General features: G+C 38.8%; 1 protein-coding gene across 2 annotated transcripts in view; it reads right to left on the minus strand.

Moving 5' to 3' along the window:
* Nucleotides 1-1,340: 1,340 nt before the first annotated feature.
* Nucleotides 1,341-17,743, minus strand: part of NDUFAF5 (NADH:ubiquinone oxidoreductase complex assembly factor 5) — a 44,457-nt gene continuing 28,054 nt past the window's right edge. Inside the window, exons 8-11 of one of the 2 annotated variants that reach the window (XM_053574297.1) lie at nucleotides 11,960-12,020; nucleotides 2,308-2,391; nucleotides 1,894-1,976; nucleotides 1,341-1,452 (exon numbers count right to left, since the gene is read on the minus strand). In XM_053574297.1, coding sequence (XP_053430272.1) covers nucleotides 1,360-1,452; nucleotides 1,894-1,976; nucleotides 2,308-2,391; nucleotides 11,960-12,020 — 321 coding nt within the window. In that variant the 3' untranslated portion in view covers nucleotides 1,341-1,359. Of the gene's footprint in view, nucleotides 1,453-1,893; nucleotides 1,977-2,307; nucleotides 2,392-4,948; nucleotides 5,046-11,959; nucleotides 12,021-17,743 lie in introns of those variants that run through there. The other variant, XR_008376559.1, reaches the window with a different exon arrangement.

Here is a 17,743-nt window from a genome sequence, read left to right on the forward strand (position 1 = left end):
CTACCAAGACTATCCTGATTTCAAATGTCAAAAATTTTCCCAACTGAAGAGAACAAGAAAAGTAATTTTATTCTCTTGTAAAACCTTGGTTTTTAACTTTTGATTTAGTTTCTTATAAGGGCAAGTTTTCAAAATTCAATTCAGAATATAACTGAGTATCTAGTTAAGATAAGACAAGACAAAGCCTGTTCCCACAAAGAGCCTGGAGCTTAAATTACAGGGTAAAGGAGGGAAGGAAGGTGGAGGAGAGAAGAATGCAAAAGAGAAGCAAATACCTCCATAAATTACTGGAGAGAGGCTGGGGTCTTGCCCTGGTTACATGAAAGGAGAGCAAATAGTTCACTGTGCGCTGGAAAAACCAGTCTGAGCACTGACTCCTGTTTGGTTCTCAGCTTCCTCCCCACTTCCTTCTTACCACCATCTGTGACCTTCCCACCTATTCTAAGCTATTTCAGCTTGATTGTTTCTGAATAATTTTGAACCTTACCAGATGACAATGGGACAGTGAACTTGGATTAGGATAATAATGCTTAAGGCCTGAAATTAGAAAGGAAAGCCCAAAATTAAACTGCACATTTGATCACTATGCAGAATCTTTTATATGTAATTTTGCTTCTATAAGTCTTTAAAATGTTTTCTTCTTCCCTAAGGTATAGAGTGGGACATAAAAACCATGGTGGTCCCATTCAGCCCATGTAAGTAAAAAGAAATGAGATTAGAATTCACGTGTTTTTTTAAAAGAGGTGAAAAGTGATTCAATAAAGATACATGCTCTGCTAAAGTCCAAAACTATACAATAGCTCTACAGAAAAGTACAGAATCACCTATTCCTCTTCAAGACAAAGCCAGTCTGACAAATAAAATTCTGGCTTAAGTACCTTATAGTACTAATTACAAAAAGTCTGTGTTTTCATTCTAAGTGAGCCAAGAATCTACCAACTTGTTCTTTCCTTCATCTCCATGGCTATGGTCCTCTCACAGAAACAACAAAAGACCAGAAAGAGAAAAACGTACAAAATATCAGCATGAGTAACGTGTTGTCATCAAGTCAAACGTTTATATACATATATATTGAGCATATCTGTAAATTTTGGGAGGAAATGTTTTCTTTGCTTTTAGGTTGAATCAGAAAATAAGATACTCAAATCACCAGCTAAGAGTATCCTTATGAAAATAGAAACAATGAAAACTGAAATGGTTACTAAACATAGTTGTGCTATTAGGTTATTCCAATGATTTGAAAAGTCCATTAGTGAATAGCTTATAGAGTGCCTCTTGCTTCAAAAGGCACTATGATTTTAGATGTGAAAGCTATCCATTTCTGATGAAAATTCTGGACATTAACATTGAATAAAATATTTATTGTGATTTTTTTCCCTCCGAAATAAGAGTGTTTATTTTTCCTAGTTCTCCAAAGGACACAGTTGCAGAACCTCTTTCAGCTGGTCTTGCCTGAAAATAAAGAGTAAAGATATTAGAGATAGATATACATAGCCCTGATTAAACCCCTTAATGCTATCTTACATTAAAAACAAAAAGCCAGGTATGGTGGCACGTGCCTATGATCCTAGCACTTTGGGGGAATAAGCTGGGAGGACAGTTGGAAGCAAAGGAAGACCAGCCTGGGCAATACAGCAAAATCCCATTTCTACAAAAAATTTAAACAGTTGGCTGGACATGGTGATGCAGGTATTTCCAGGTACTTGGGAGATAAAAGTGGGAGAGTTTAAGCAGAGTTCCAAGTTGCAGTGAGCTATGATTGTGTCAATGCACTCTAGCCTATTTCTAAAAGCTTTAAACATGAGAAAATAAAAATCCATCCTAAGTTAATAAACAATTTAATAAAAAAAGGAAACATGGACTCACTAAGAAAGTGATCTGTATGAATGTTACCTGTGATTCATGATATTTCCATCCTATCATATAATAAATTTGATATGTGGCAGGTATTGAACCATCTTCATTTCTGTACATTTCTGTGAAGACAAATAATAAAGTCTGAAAAAATGCAAGTAGGAAAAAAAAATCTGTTCAATAAAATACACATTCTTCAAAAGGAAATGGGTACTAGGATACCTGTAAGACTGTAACAACCCCTTACATGAAAAATTCCTAACATCGAGAGGCTGACAGTAAGGAAATAAAAAGAGCTCTCTAGAAAAAGAGCTACAGAATCTGAGTTTTGAGAAGAAGGACATAAAGTCTGATGAAGCCTTGATGAGGAGGACCGTTAAGGGAATCAACATGACACAGCACAGGTTCCTCAGTGAGGCTGTAGTGGAAAGAGGAGTCCATCGGCTCCCTTACCTTTGTACACTGCTGCAGCCGCCAGCATTGTGTCTCGGTGCAGAAGGGCTTTTCTATTCCAAGAGCAGTTACTTTCACCCATACCTAAAAATACACTACAGGCAGTTCAAGATAATACAGCAAAATCCTGAATCACCCCATCTCATCCAACAGCATCCCTGTGCCCATTCTCTGATAGTCACAATTAGCTCCCCCAGGGTGAGCTGTAAGGAGAGACAGGCTAATGCCACAATGGCTCACTCCTTCTAAGCCATAAATGTAAGTATGACCATGAAACTTGAAAGAGGACTGGGAGACTCATTAGATAGTACTGAAGCTAATATGTTTTCTCAGATTTTAGAATATTTTACTAATCCCAAATTAAGAAAAGAGTTACGTACATTATTTTCACAAGCACTTCTTTTCAGGTTTTAAAATGTATTTTTAGACTTCTTTCTTTCAAGTTGGTTAAAAGCTAGGACAAATATTATTCTACTGGTCATTAAAAATTAATGTTGTATATTTGATTAATTTTTCTTTATACAAACACTTAAACAAAATTACTTTGAAAGGACACGTTTTAAACTAGTCTATAAAATTAAAAGAATTTCAAAAGCAAAAATTATTTATATGTATTCTTCATATTGGAGTCAGTTTCATAGTTTTGTTTTCCTACTTTCACAAATCAAAAAACAAATGAACTTTTCTTTTTTTTTTTTTGTAGAGACGGAGTCTCACTTTATGGCCCTCGGTAGAGTGCCCTGGCCTCACACAGCTCACAGCAACCTCCAACTCCTGGGCTTAAGCGATTCTCTTGCCTCAGCCTCCCGAGTAGCTGGGACTACAGGCGCCTGCCACAACGCCTGGCTATTTTTTTTGTTGTTGCAGTTTGGCCGGGGCCGGGTTTGAACCCGCCACCCTCGGTATACGGGGCCAGCGCTTTATCGACTGAGCCACAGGCGCCGCCCCACAAATGAACTTTTCAATATTAGTATTCTTCAACAGTTTAAAAATAATAATCCACTGCATTTCAATGGCCTTATTAAAAACAATCAACAAATTAGCAGCAATAACAAAACCCTTTCCTTCTCTTCCATCCCAAAAGGTTCTTATTATTCCCTAAAATAATGAATCTCTGACACTAAAATCAATGTCTCCTGTCCTGTATGGTTTTTTTTTTTTTTTTTGGAGACAGGGTCTTTTTTTTTTTTTTTTTTTTTTTTTGTAGAGACAGAGTCTCACTTTATGGCCCTAGGTAGAGTGCCGTGGCCTCACACAGCTCACAGCAACCTCCAACTCCTGGGCTTAAGCGTTTCTCTTGCCTCAGCCTCCCAAGTAGCTGGGACTACAGGCGCCCGCCACAACGCCCGGCTATTTTTTGGTTGCAGTTTGGCCGGGGCCGGGTTTGAACCGGCCACCCTCGGTATATGGGGCCGGCGCCCTACCGACTGAGCCACAGGCGCTGCCCGACAGAGTCTTACTATGTCACCCTCAGTAGAATGCTGTGGTGGCACAGCTCACAGCAACTTCAAACTCTTGGGCTTAAGTGATTCTCTTGCCTCAGCCTCCCAAGTAGCTGGAACAACAGGCACCTGCCACACGCCCAGCTATTTGTTTGTTTGTTGTAGTTGTCATTGTTGTTTTAGCTGGCCCAGGTGGGGTTCAAACCCACTAGCCGTAGCATATGTGGCCCGCGCCCTACCCACTGAGCTATGGACACCGCCCACTGACCTGAGAGTATTAACAGCCCCATTTGAGTCTAACAATGTATTCAAACTAGATTAATCATCAAGAAAAAAGTGGCTCATATTCTTCTATCATGAAGCAGCTGGACAACCTTAGACCAAACACTCTGGGTCTCCAAGGCAGCCAGACTAGACAGATGGTCTCTATGTTTTAGGCCCACCATATAATCTAATTGTCTTACATAGTGAGTATCAACTACATCCTTGGCACTCACACTGGACAAGTCTGTTGCTGATGATGAATGTGCTGCTTCCATTTCTGTCTAACCTCCTACTGCCATGGCTTCCTTACACATTATAGATTTAGCCTCCACCAGTGGAAAACAGATTTTTTAAAAAGTAAACACATGATACACTAGAAATTCTAAAATGCCTTCTAAACAAAGGGTCCTGAGATATGTTAATTAACATAATGCTCCCTGTGAAGAGCTGAGCCAGGTCAGCCACACAGAAATTTAAGAGCACTACTAATACAGCACAGGCAATAACTGCAGCCGCCTGCCCTTCCCTCACAGAGAGGCGCAATAGTGGATTTCCCTCCGCCCTGTGGACACAGTGTGAGGTGGTGGAAAGAGTCTGGACTCAGATCATAATCTCGGTTTTAATTATTACATTACCTGGGAAAAAGTCATTCAACTTCTACTAAATTCTATTTATCATCTTCAAAATGGAATAATGATACTTCCTAATATATCATGGCAGACCTTTATTGAAAATCACCATGGAAAAACTGGGACTTTAGGACTTCTGACTTGCTCTGAGTTTCAGGATAACAGAAAAATCCAGTAGGTAACTGTTTAAGACTCTCACAGTGTTTTTAAGGTTAAGTTCAACTGCTTGTTAAAAAAAAATCCTAATTTATTACAGCTTACTAGGAACAACAGTGAATATTGGCTAAAAAGAATAACTGAACTTACCTTAAAATCACTGTGAAAGCCTTGAAAATTTCTCATGCAATCATCAGCTGATAAGCAACTTGTTTTGTAAAATTAGGTCAACATTCTGGACTTTTTTCTGTGAATTAATAATAGCAGCTTAAATGAGACTTATCACAGCCATCAAGAAAAATTATAATATAAAAGTAAAATAGCAAAAAAAATTGTGGAAGTAACACTACCTTCCAGTCAGCATAGCAGCACCCCTCGAAGTCCCCCAAGTTCTTCCTCTCCTTAATCATCCCATGACACTTCTTCCTATCCACCTGCCTTGGACTTTTTCCAAGGTAGAGTGGTTGAGATTTCAGAATACAAACAAGATTGCTTGACTAAGTTTAAATTCTGGCTCTACTATTTACTAACTCCATCATCTTACGCAAGTTACTTCTTTCTGTGCTTTAATTTCCTCATATAGAACAAGACAGATAAGCCATGCTAGTCATTTACCTTCCTCATAAACTATGTCTCATAAACAATGGTGGAAAGTGGAAGGTGAGCTTTCTAACACGCTAACCTGATTATTTCTCCTCTATGCAAAATTCTTTCATGACACTACAAAGTTCAGCTGAGAAAAATCCAGAAGCCTCTGATCCTCTATCATTTCCCATTATTTCCCCCATTCTACATATAAAGGCTGATAATTAAACCCACAAACTCATCCTAGAAAAAGTGCTACATACCTCACTGCTGAATATCACTACGATCAACTTTCAAGTACTCCCCTTGGGAAGCTCCGCACTTGATGCCAGAGTCTAGTCTACCCTCGAAAGCAATTTTGAAACTCTTTTTCTGGTATGGCCATCAAGGCTATCATTGTATTACCCTTGATGTTCTGAATGTCATCAAAATGTCTTCTTTTCTATATTTCCTTTACTTTTGGGTAGAAAAAGTCCCTGGGGGCAGATGAGGTGAGCATGGAGGGTGTTCCAATACAGTTATTTGTTTACTGGCTAAAAACTCCCTCACAGACAATGCTGTATGAGCTAGTACATTGTTGTGATATAAGAGACACATCTTTCTCATACCAAGGTTTTCAGTTACGATATTCCTGTCTCTCTAGCAATGTTTATATCTCTACCATAGAGATCCTCAGACTCTCACCCTGTCACCCTGGTAGAGCGCTGTAGTGTCACAGCTCATAACGATCTCAAACTCCTAGCTCAAGCAATCCTCTTGTCTCAGCCTCCCGAGTAGCTGGAATTGCATGTAGCCACCACAATACCTGGCCAGTTTTTCTATTTTTGGTAGAGATGGGGTCTTGCTCTTGCTCAGGCTGGTCTCCAACTCCTGAGCTCAGGCAATCCACCTGCCTTGGCCTCCCACAGTGCTAGGATTATAGGCATGAGCCACCAGTCCTGGCCTTTTGCAATGTTTTCATCGGGTCTGCTTGTTGTTGGCCATCCTGACCTCTCTTCATCAGTGATGTTTTCTCTCTCCTCAGAAAAACGTTTAATTCATTTGTACACTGCTGTTTTCCTCATGGCATTATCCTCACAAACTTGGACTAACATGTCCCTGATTTCACTTCTACTCTTGCCAAGTTTAACAAGAAATTTCATAATGTTCTGTTTATTCCTCTGATTCAAGCTCCAACATTCTTAAAACAGTGTATAAAAACATGGAACAATACTGAAAGCCACTCAGTAAGACAGCACCACACACAGACATGAACACAGTTGGCAGACACTGATACACCAAGGTTATGAAACCTTACAAACCAAACTGTTTGTACAGTGCTGCCAATGTAAACACACAGTAGCAATTTCGTGAATTTAACCTGCAGACCTCGTACTCATTGCATTACTGAATTATTGTATAGTTCCTTCACCAGGAGAGTGAGAATGTGCATATCCTCTTACACCTCCAGGATTTTACACAGGCCATTTCCTCTGTGTGGAATGTGATACCTGCCACCACCACCCAACCAGCATCTATCCTTTTTCACTTACCTGGCAAACCTATTTTAGCATAGGTGCTGCCTTTTCTGCAAAAGCATTCCTGACGCCCTAAGCAGATTTAAGGCTTTTTCTCTCATGTTTCTCCATGTATTTTAAAATTAAATAATAATCCCATGCTATTGTTGATTGCAAATGTCTGCCTTTGTATGTCTCTTCCTGTCTACCAGAATAAAACTCCCCGAGACCAGGAACAAATGGCTCAAAGGTTGGCACATGGTAGATACTCAGTAAATAGCAAGTGGATGAAATAAAATCAGTTAATGTTTATATGTATTTTGTTAAATATCACTTTGACACACTATCTGTAAATAATTTCTCTTAATTCTCCTTAGGATAGGAGGTTATCAAAGACTAAGATGTATTTCTGTAAATGACTTCACAGTGAAAATGAAAGAAGCACTGGCAAATGATCTCAAAGGTAAAAATTAGGCAATAGTTCCCCCAAATATATGACTAATTTAAAAAGGGAAGAAGGGTTATTAATTGGGATGGGACACAAAGCAACTTGTTAGGGGGCTAGAAATGTTCTATAATTTGACCAGGATGACAGTTAAAAATACAAGTATCTGGACCAGGTATGGTGGCTCACACCTGTAATCCCAGTTCTCTGAGAGCCCAAGGCAGGCAGATTGCTTGAGCTCAGGGGTTGGAAACCAGCCTGAGTAAGCATGAGACCCAGTTTCTAAAAATAGCTGGGCACTGTACGGGGCGCCTGTAGTCCAAGCTACTTAGGAGGCTGAGGCAAGAGGATCTCGAGTCCAAGGGTTTGAGGTTGCTGTGAGCTGTAATGACACAGCACTCAACCCCAAGGCAACCGAGTTAGACTATCTCAAAAAAAAAGAAAAAAAAAAAATACAAGCATCTGAACTTTTAAGATTAGTGCACTCTACTGAATATATACGCTGGCATCATTTTAAAAAGCCACATAATATTAAATATGCAGCATAGGAGTCTGAATTCAAATCCGAACTCCAGATTTAGTGTGACAAGATAATTAACTTCTCAATACCTCAATTTGCTAATCTGTAAAATCAAGATATTAGAAAACCTCAGAGAATTGGACAAAGTTTAAGTGCTGTACATATTCTGAAATGAGTGAGAAGTAAACGTTTCCAACTGATAGGTCTAATTTCTAGTCTCTTCCTCTTTTCTTTCTTGAAATGAATTATGAGTATAGCATTTATTAGACAGCAGAACAAAAATAAATGCCATATTTGAAAGATATTTTTATTATTAGAGCCTGAATGAGAAACCCCAGCCCATCCCTATCTCACAGGCATTTGAATAAAGGTATTCAGGAAGGGGGGATTGTGCGGCTCATTACTGGTCCTTTGTCATCTCGGGCATGCATGCTACATATTGCCAGTCTTCTAATACATCGTAATGAATAAACTGTGACTATAATGATATGTTTTCAGTTATACATCTTCCACCTGTAAAGTTTACAGAAGCTCCATACTCAGGGGAGGCTGATCAATGGGCAAGATGGACCTTGTTACAAATGGGCAACTCCAGGGAGCAACAAGGTCAATTAAGGGGGCATCAGTATAGGAGCCAAGAAGGCAAGAGCTGGGTACCTAATTCTGCCATTACTAGGGAAATGCTCTCTTTGGGCCTATGCTTTCTCTCATGTAATATAGGGGAGGAAGTGCAGCAGTACTCAGAAAAAAAACCATAAATCTATAAATAAAGACCACTTATTTTTATAATCCTCTTACTTTAAATCATTTTACAATTTTTATGACTCCCCCAGGTAAGTGTAGTTCTGGATTCCCAGAACATACCTTTAAAAGAACCTCTACAGTCTTCTGCATTCACCAAACCATGACATTTGCATTAACGAACAAACTCACAAATTCTCACAAAGGAGGCAGGCTGAAGCTCTCTTTTGAGAAAAATCACCTCTCTAGTGTCAATTTCAAGTAAGAGATGTTTATTTTTGTATATTTCACCTCTTTCAAAGTTGGGACTGTGTCCTTGTTACTTATTCTCAAGGCCTCATCCAGGTGACTACTTCCCAGCCCATCAAATGCCCTGGCCCTGCTAAGGCTCAGATCACTTGACTATAACTCCTGCTAGTCACTCCCTCATTCACGGGACAGTTTGGCACCTGACTCAGATTCACTCTATACTTTTAGTTTTGCTACCACCCTAGGTGACTTCAATGTTAGTAACTGTCAAGATTTTTTAAAGTCACAACTAATGAACTTTTCCAATCACACCACCTCTGTACCTGGGACATGTCCCACAGTTAGTTATCACTTCTAACTAGCTGCTTTACTTCCAAAATCTTCAGATATCCCATTTTCTGCTCATCTCCTTCCAGTGTGTTCTGGTACTGCAACCACAACTGTTCTCTGACCACCTTGGGATCGCCTGTGCACAGCTGTTCTTAATCACAATTCATCAGCTCCCTATTTTTCCTGCTTCCATTTTCTTCCAGCATAGATTCTTCACCCTGTATTTCAATGACCCTTTTAGAGCTATCTTTTATCTTGGTCTTTTTGTCACTTTCAATCAGCAAACCTTAATCCAAACTAACAGACTATCTGCTTTTTTGTGCCTGGTTCTGAGCTGTGAACTACTCTTGATGTGTCTGCCCAACTTCAAATGTACCATTCAAATTCTATAGCTTTTCCCTCATTTCGCTTTCCCATTGTCTACAATGACTACTTCGAATCCCCTCCACTCCGTTTTCAAACCTCTGACCCTACCATTCTCAGCATATGAAATTGCTTCCTGTTTGACAAAGAAAACAGACTTATGAGATGGGAACTTCCTGTTATCAAACAGAAACACCTATTCCAGTAGCACTACTCCTTCCTTTCTTCCCATGAATCTGCCTCTTCTCTTACCCAAGGTCAATGCCTTTACTGGCCACCACCTTCTCAGCTACCTGAATCATCAATGATCTCTTCTCTCTCTTCTTATGTCACCTTTCTAAGGAAACACTTGGACTCTCCCAGTTGGCAGTTAAATAAATTCAACTCTTAAGACAAAATACAAAGGCTTATCCCAACTTTTATTCCTCTCCTCTGACACCTGTAACCTTTCTATATCTCACCTCTTCTTTATAACCAAACTTCTTCTTCTTCTTCTTTTTTTTTTTTTTTTTTGAGGCAGAGTCTCACTTTCTCTTTAGGTAGAGTATCATGGGGTCACAGCTCACAGCAACCTCAAACTCTTGGGCTTAAATGATCCTCTTGCCTCAGCTTTCTAAGTAGCTAGGACTACATACCACCACAACACCCAGCTAGTTTTTCTATTTTTAGTAGAGATAGGTTCTCGTTCTTGCTCAGTCTGGTCTCCAACTCCTGAGCTCAAGCAATCCACCGCCTCAGCCTCCCAGAGTGCTAGGATTACAGGCGTGAGCCACTGTGCCCTGCCTTACAGCCAAACTTCCTGAGAGAACAGCATGTATTTGGTGTCTCCTGTTCCTTACCTTCCACTTACTCCTCGACCCACTCCCAGCATTTCTATTGCTCTCACTCCAACAAAGAAATCTAACAAGGCCACAAATAACCTTCTCGTTCCTAAATCTAATGGCACATTCTGCTCAGATGCATTTGGCTTTTGGTGTTGCTGTTGTGTTGAAATATTCTTTCCTTTGGTTCAGGCAATTCTGCACTTTTCTGGTGTTTCTTCTAAACACCTTGCTGGCTATTCCTTCTCAGTCTCTTTGCAGGCTCATCCTTCTAACCAGTCACTATATGACAGGTTCCTAAAGGCTCAGTGCCAACCCACTTTCTCTGCTCCTCCATGCTCTTAGTGTAGGTAAACTGCTTCAAACACTGCCTATTCTCAAATGACACACAATTTTTTCACCAGGCCAGTAGGCTCCTCCAAGCTACCTCCTCTTTTCCAACTTTATTTGGTATGTCCTCTTAGGTATTTCCAAAGCATTTCAAACCCAATATATTCGAATGTCATCTTAAGAACTGTCCCTGCCCAAACGTGGTGGTCTTCTACTATCTCCTCTGTTAATGAAGGGCACTATGTATCTGGTTATGTGAGCTAGAAACTTGGCAGTTATATTTGCAATGACTCACCCCTTCATCTGTCCACATCTAAATCACCAGTAAAAATTGTCAAATTTACCTCCTAAATATCTTTGGAATGCACTCACTTCTCTTCATCTCACTGCCACCACCCTAGTCCATACACCATCATCTCTCAATAAGCTTTACTGCAAAGAAATCTCCTTAGTAATTTATCTGCCAGTCTATTCTTTTCAAAATACAAATCTGGTATTGTGACCTCTTTCCCCACCCCTCATTAAAATGCCTCACGGGATGTTTTAAGACAAGGCCTAGAATGTCCTGCTGTGTGATCTCTGACCCTCATTGACCCTCACCCATGTTATCCTTCTCACTCCCTATACTCCAGCCAAGATGCCCTTCCTGTATGGGCCTTTACATACGCTGTTCTCCCTGCCTGGGACTCACTTCCCTAACCTTTTTACCTAATTAACTCATCTTCATCTTTTTAGAGCACAATTCATTTGCCGCTTCCTCAGACAGGAGTTTCTCACAGCAAGATCTGTCCCCCTGACAAAAGCCATTCCTAAACTAACTCAACTATCTGCTTTTTTATACCTGAACCTCACCTACCAACTGCGGCTGACAGAAGTCACCGATGTTTTACCATCTTCAAATACACTCTGTAACAAAGTCCTGCCATTCTTTTACAAGCAGCCATACCATCTTATGCCTCTACTTCATAGCACTGGCCATAATTCTGGTTTAACACTCATCTCTGTGACAACTGCTTGGTGCCTGCTTCCTCCATTTTATATCATGAGCTCCATGAAGAAAGTCTGTTTTTTCCCTACCAAATGGATCTCTAGAGCTTAAACCAGTGCCTGCCATAGAGTTGGCTCTTAAAATATATCTATTGAGGCAGCGGCACCTGTGGCTCAAGGAGTAGGGTGGTGGCCCCATATACTGGAGGTGGCAGGTTCAAACCCGGCCCTGGCCAAAAACTGAAAAAAAAAAATCTATCGAATGGAGTCTCAAAATTCTTTAAAGTGTCTTACCTTGTAAATCTTCCATCAATTCAAACATTCCAGGATAGTTAACTTGAATTTCATCAGTATCCTATTTAAAAAGAAAAGGAATATTCATTTAACATATTCACCATAAAAAAATCCAGATTTGAAAAAGGACCATAAGGATGATCTAGATCAATATTTTCCAACCTTTTTTATCTCACGGCACACTTGAAACCTGGAGTTAAACTTCCATGGCACACTTAAATTATGTTGATCAAAAATATAGAGTACAAAAAAGAATACACTTACTGTGCTTTGAACTTCTTTCAAAAGTAATTAGTGATCTTTAAAAATTTTCATGGCACATCTAAGATTCTCTCACAGCACACCAGTGTGCTGCAGCACAGCAGTTGAAAATCACTAATCTAGACCAATCTCTCATATTAAGTAGGAAATCTTCCTTACAATAGTCTTCATAGATGTCATCTAGTTTATGCTTGATTTATGATGATCTCAAATTAATATTTAACAGAGATTAAATATTCTCCATTGCGGGAAAAAATCTTTCTAAAACACCATCAACCGGTGCTGGTTCTCTCCTTGGGAACAACTCTACAAACCATTAACCTCTTTTCCAAGTCTTTGAAAAATCTTTCAGGATACCATGTTTTTGAAAGTAGGGAGATAGTTTTCTAGACAAAAATTATAGATCCTTACATATTCTGAGTACATTCCCCTGGACACAGTCAATATCTACCTTTCTTAAAATATGTCACCCAGAATCAACACAAATATGGCTATCTCCCAAAATCTCTTCAATCTCCTTCTAGTAAAACAGCCAATTCTACACTGGCTTATTTAGAAAATGAGTACATTGCTCACACACACAAACTTTATTTCTCAAATGAACTACTGGGCAATGACTGCCCCTTCTTTCTGAAACTTGATGCAGGAGTTTACTTTTGGTACAGTGGCAGAGACCACTGATGCTCCCCAAATATCTAAAGTGTTCCTCAATACTTCCCAGCCTCAAATAGACATTTCTTCTAGCCCCCCCCCCAAAAAAAGAGGGGCAAGGTAGTAAAGAGATAGCGAGCCTTTTCCAGGTCATCTTTGGCGGTGGTGACCTTAGAGGCCAGACAGTAGAGCCACAAGATTATAAGATGGAAATGGGCCACCCAACTGGCATATGAGTGTGATGTGATAAAATTTTATTATGCGAGACCCTACACTTAGAAGTTTGTATTGGAAACCAGTCCTAAATAAATCTAAATGTCATTAATCAAGAACTGGTTAAACAAATTAAAGAGTATCTATTCAATAAAATACTAATGCAGCCATAAAAAAATAAAATAGATACATGTCTAAAGAAGAAAACCTCTAAGATATGTTATTGACTGGGATAAAAAAGCAATGGAATGCAAATAGAAAAAAAGCAAAGGAGTGTATATATTATTGCGTAAGTGGGGGGTTTACATAACATAACTGTATTCTGGTCTACAAAAAAAAATTGTTTGGAAAGAATGTACAGGATACAGTTAACAAGTCTTTGGGGAGAGACACAGGGTATCAAAAGTGAGGAGGAGGAGACATCTTTTCATTTCACACCTTGTTCTCTATCTTATTCTCTTTCTGTATATACAATTTATTCCATTTTACTCTCTCTTTTTTTTTTTTCCTTAACACATGCATGGTTCAGGGTATGTGTGTGCTTCTTAATAAGGTCGTCTCTGAGCAGTGAAATCCATTACCATTTCATTTACATACTACTTTTCTACATTAACAAGCTACAGTATTTTTAAAAAGAGCGCCTACGATTAAAAACAAAATTCCTTCCAGGCTATTACCTAGCCATTAAGCAATATCCTTTGAAAAGAATTCTTTAATGAAACTAACTAAAAAAACTATCACTACCTCAACCAAAAGAGTACCAGGATACCTTTGTCAAAGGCCTTATTCATATCAAAATGGACCATATCTGCAACATTCCCTTTAATGCACTAGTCTGGCAGTTATATTCTACGAGGAAATGAGCTTCACTTAGAATGACAATTAACTCTGAAAATAATTCACTAAGAGGATCACAGAAATGTAAATACAACTATATGATATTAATTTGACTTGATTTCACTTTAAATATAAGGTGAAATCATATCCTTAGTAAACCATCACAAGAATGGAGGATGAATCCTATGTATTCATTTTGATATGAGGACAATTAATAACCTAGTACACGGTGGGGGATAAGGGAAGGGGAGATCAGAGAAAGAGAGAAGGAGGGACAGGGATGGGGGAAAGGAAGAGCAGAGAGAGGGAAGGTGGGGGGGTAGGGTCTCAGTGTGTGACACACTTCTAGGGGCAAGACAATTGTAAGAGGGACTTTACCCAACAAATGCAATCAGTATAACCTGGTTTCTTGTACCCTCAATGAATCCCCAACAATAAAAATAAATAAATACATTAATAAATAATAAAAATAAAAGTCCATTGCTGGCTCCATGCCTGTAGCTCTGCAGCTAGGGGGCCAGCCACCTACACCAGAGCTGGTGGGTTCAAATCCAGCCCGGGCCTGCCAAACAACAATGACAACTACAACCAAGACATAGCTGGGCCTTATAGTGGACACCTGTAGTCCCAGCTACTTGGGTGGCTGAGGCAAGAGAATCGCTTAAGCCCAAGAGTCTGAGGTTGTTGTGAGCTGGGACGCCATAGCGCTCTACCCGGGGCAACATAGTGAGACTGTCTTAAAAAAAAAAAAAACAAAAAGACCACTGCAGTGTGAAAATAATATATCCAATGTACCTGTACACAACATAAACATGTATTACTGATGATATATAACTGTTTTTGGATGGGAATACTTAGAAAATGAATTAGGATATAATATTAATACATCACTTCAGAGATAGTAGTGCATATATGCCTCAAAGGATAAATTTAATAATTTGAGGAACAAATCCTTACAGCTTTATTATTATTATTATTAAATCAATAACACTCTAATTTTATAAACTACCAAGAAGATTCTACACCAATACTTTTGTATTATGTTAATACTTGCATCATTATTCTCATCTTTAGAGACTACAGAGGGTGTCCTGACTTAGATTTCCCAGCGAACAGAAAGGTAGGCTTTTAAGTGCTACACTGTTAGGTTAAACAGTTTCAGAACAAATCTTTTTTTAAATGCGTTACTATTTTACAACCATAGAAAACCACGTGTGGTTAATATAATTTAACTTCCTTTGGCTGACTCAGGAGAGAAATCCAATTTTTTTCTTCCTAATGAACTTTTGAGTGCCCTGATATTGCTGACTAACCTGTACAAGCTAGTACAAATTCTTTAACTTCACTCCATTAAAAGTGTGCCACATCCCTCTATGTCATCCTGGCCCCTCCACTCCCGCCTATGCTTTTTAGAGGGTTTACATTCACAGACATTTCTTTTTTTCACCTAAATTATAGTTTTGTAACATATATGTAAGGAGACAAGTCTTAAGAGGGTGGACTATAAAGAGAATGTTTTCCATATTATAAATAAACCAAGTATTCAAGACGAAGACTTTAACCCAGTAATCACATCTGATGAAGCACGGGCACTTCTCTGCACATACGAACAAAAAAAACCCAACTTTGCATACAGTGCCTCAGTATTATCAGACCCTGTATATCAACCCTGCTATAAATCCAAGAATATCAGGCAAGAATTTCTATTTTGTTCATTGATATACTTAAGGTACCTAGGATAGTGCCTACACATAGAAGGTACTCAATAAATGCTTGTTATAAGAATAAATACATAAATGAAAAAGAATAGAAGGATATTAATTGCAGCATTATTCCTATTGGTAAAACATCAGAAAAATCTTTGTCATTCATAGGAAAATAGTTAAGTAAATTCATAGTAGGGAATAATGTGCGGAAGTTAAGTAGGAAGGCAAATATACTTAGAAAACACTCTAAAATACGCTGTTAAGAATGAAAAATAGGGCGGCGCCTGTGGTTCAGTCAGTAAGGTGCCAGCCCCATATACCGAGGGTGGCGGGTTCAAACCCAGCCCCCGCCAAACTGCAACAAAAAAATAGCTGGGCGTTGTGGCGGGCGCCTGTAGTCCCAGCTACTCGGGAGGCTGAGGTAAGAGAATCGCTTAAGCCCAGGAGTTGGAGGTTGCTGTGAGGTGTGTGATGCCATGGCACTCTACAGAGGGCCATAAAGTGAGAATCTGTCTCTACAAAAAAAAAAAAAAAGAATGAAAAATAAGTTTCAGAAATTCAGAAATATAAATGTGTATATCTATAGTACAGTAAAATACTTCTTGTTTTAAAAATGATCTGGAATGGTATACACCAAATTGATAGCAGTAGCTACCTTGAGGGCAGCAGTTCTCAGAGTGTTATTTGGGGCGTCATGGATTCCCTGTACCCCTCTAGGGGTCTATAAAGTAACAACTATAATAACTAAGGGATTATTATAATAATAATTCATAATAATAACTAAGATGTTGTTTGCCCTTTTCACCTCTTATTCTACAATGAAACTTTTCACATGGTATAGCAACAGATTTGACAGACAGACACAAGAATCTAGCTATCTCATTAAGGCATACATTAAAAAAATTTGTAAAAATGTAAAGCAATGCCATTATTCTCTCTCAATTTTGGTTTGGAAAATATAGTTCTTTTTCATAGAAAATAAGTTATATATTTTGACAATAGGTCTATGTATTGATAGTTTTAAATGAATTCATGAATACTAAAACAAATATAATTTTAATTTCTAATATGGTTAATATTGATAGATGTAACAAAAGCCCTTTAAGGTCCTCAAACATTTTAAGTGTGTAGAGGGGTCCTGAAACCAAAATTTTAAGAACTACTGCTCTTAGAAGAGAGCTAAGATTTTTGAGACTTTTACTTTATCCATACAGTTTAAATTTATAATGAAATATATTTATGTATTATCTATATAATTAAAGATACACATATGTATTTCAAAATGTAGTGATTCCTCAACAATTGCCTGTATTAACAATGCTAGTTTTCATTACAAAGCACAGCACTCAACATGAAACAGTTTTCTGATTTCTAGTTGCTCCCATCTCAGCAGTTTCCCTTGACTCAGACCATTTAAAAAGTCAAGTCTAGAAAGAGCTGGGAAGTTTTGAGGGCTGTCTTCAGTTCTCAGACTAGTCTTTCAGCCTGTTATTTCTTCCCTGTCCTTTCCTTCCTTTTGAACATCATGGGCCCTGCTGTTCTAGATCCCTTTGCTTTTTACTAAAATAAGAAAGGATATGATAGTCTATTTTTGGTTGGTTGATTTTATGAAACATATTTACATGAAATCACTTCAAACAGTTATTATAATTTTAAGCCTATCATCTCTAATTATGCAATAAGCAGCTTTCTTCATTAAGAAATTCTGCTTTCCTAATTAGGTTTAGGAATATTTCTAGGCCTGAGGGGTTTGGGAACTCAGAGAGGGTCTACCCAACTGATCTCTGAAGACAGCAATGGCATTCTTTAGAATGACTGTTAGCAAAGGGAGTGGAAAAGGGCAATCACTGTCTCTCCAGGTGACTGCTTCTAGGGAGCCTAGTCCTGGGAAGTGCCAGAAGTAGAGGGGTGGAGAAAGAGCAAGGCAGGAGATAATATTCACTGAGCATCTATGGTGCAAGCACTTCATACCATTTCTCTTATTTAATACCAAACTGCCACATGAGGTGAGTAACACTTGCAGTTTTTGTTTGTTTCAATACAGGGTCTCACCCTTGCTCAGGCTGTTCTCAAACCTGTGCGTTCAGGCAATCCACCCGCCTCGACCTCTCAGAGT

The sequence above is a fragment of the Nycticebus coucang genome, chromosome 21 (assembly GCF_027406575.1).
Source record: "Nycticebus coucang isolate mNycCou1 chromosome 21, mNycCou1.pri, whole genome shotgun sequence".
NCBI lineage: Eukaryota > Metazoa > Chordata > Mammalia > Primates > Lorisidae > Nycticebus > Nycticebus coucang.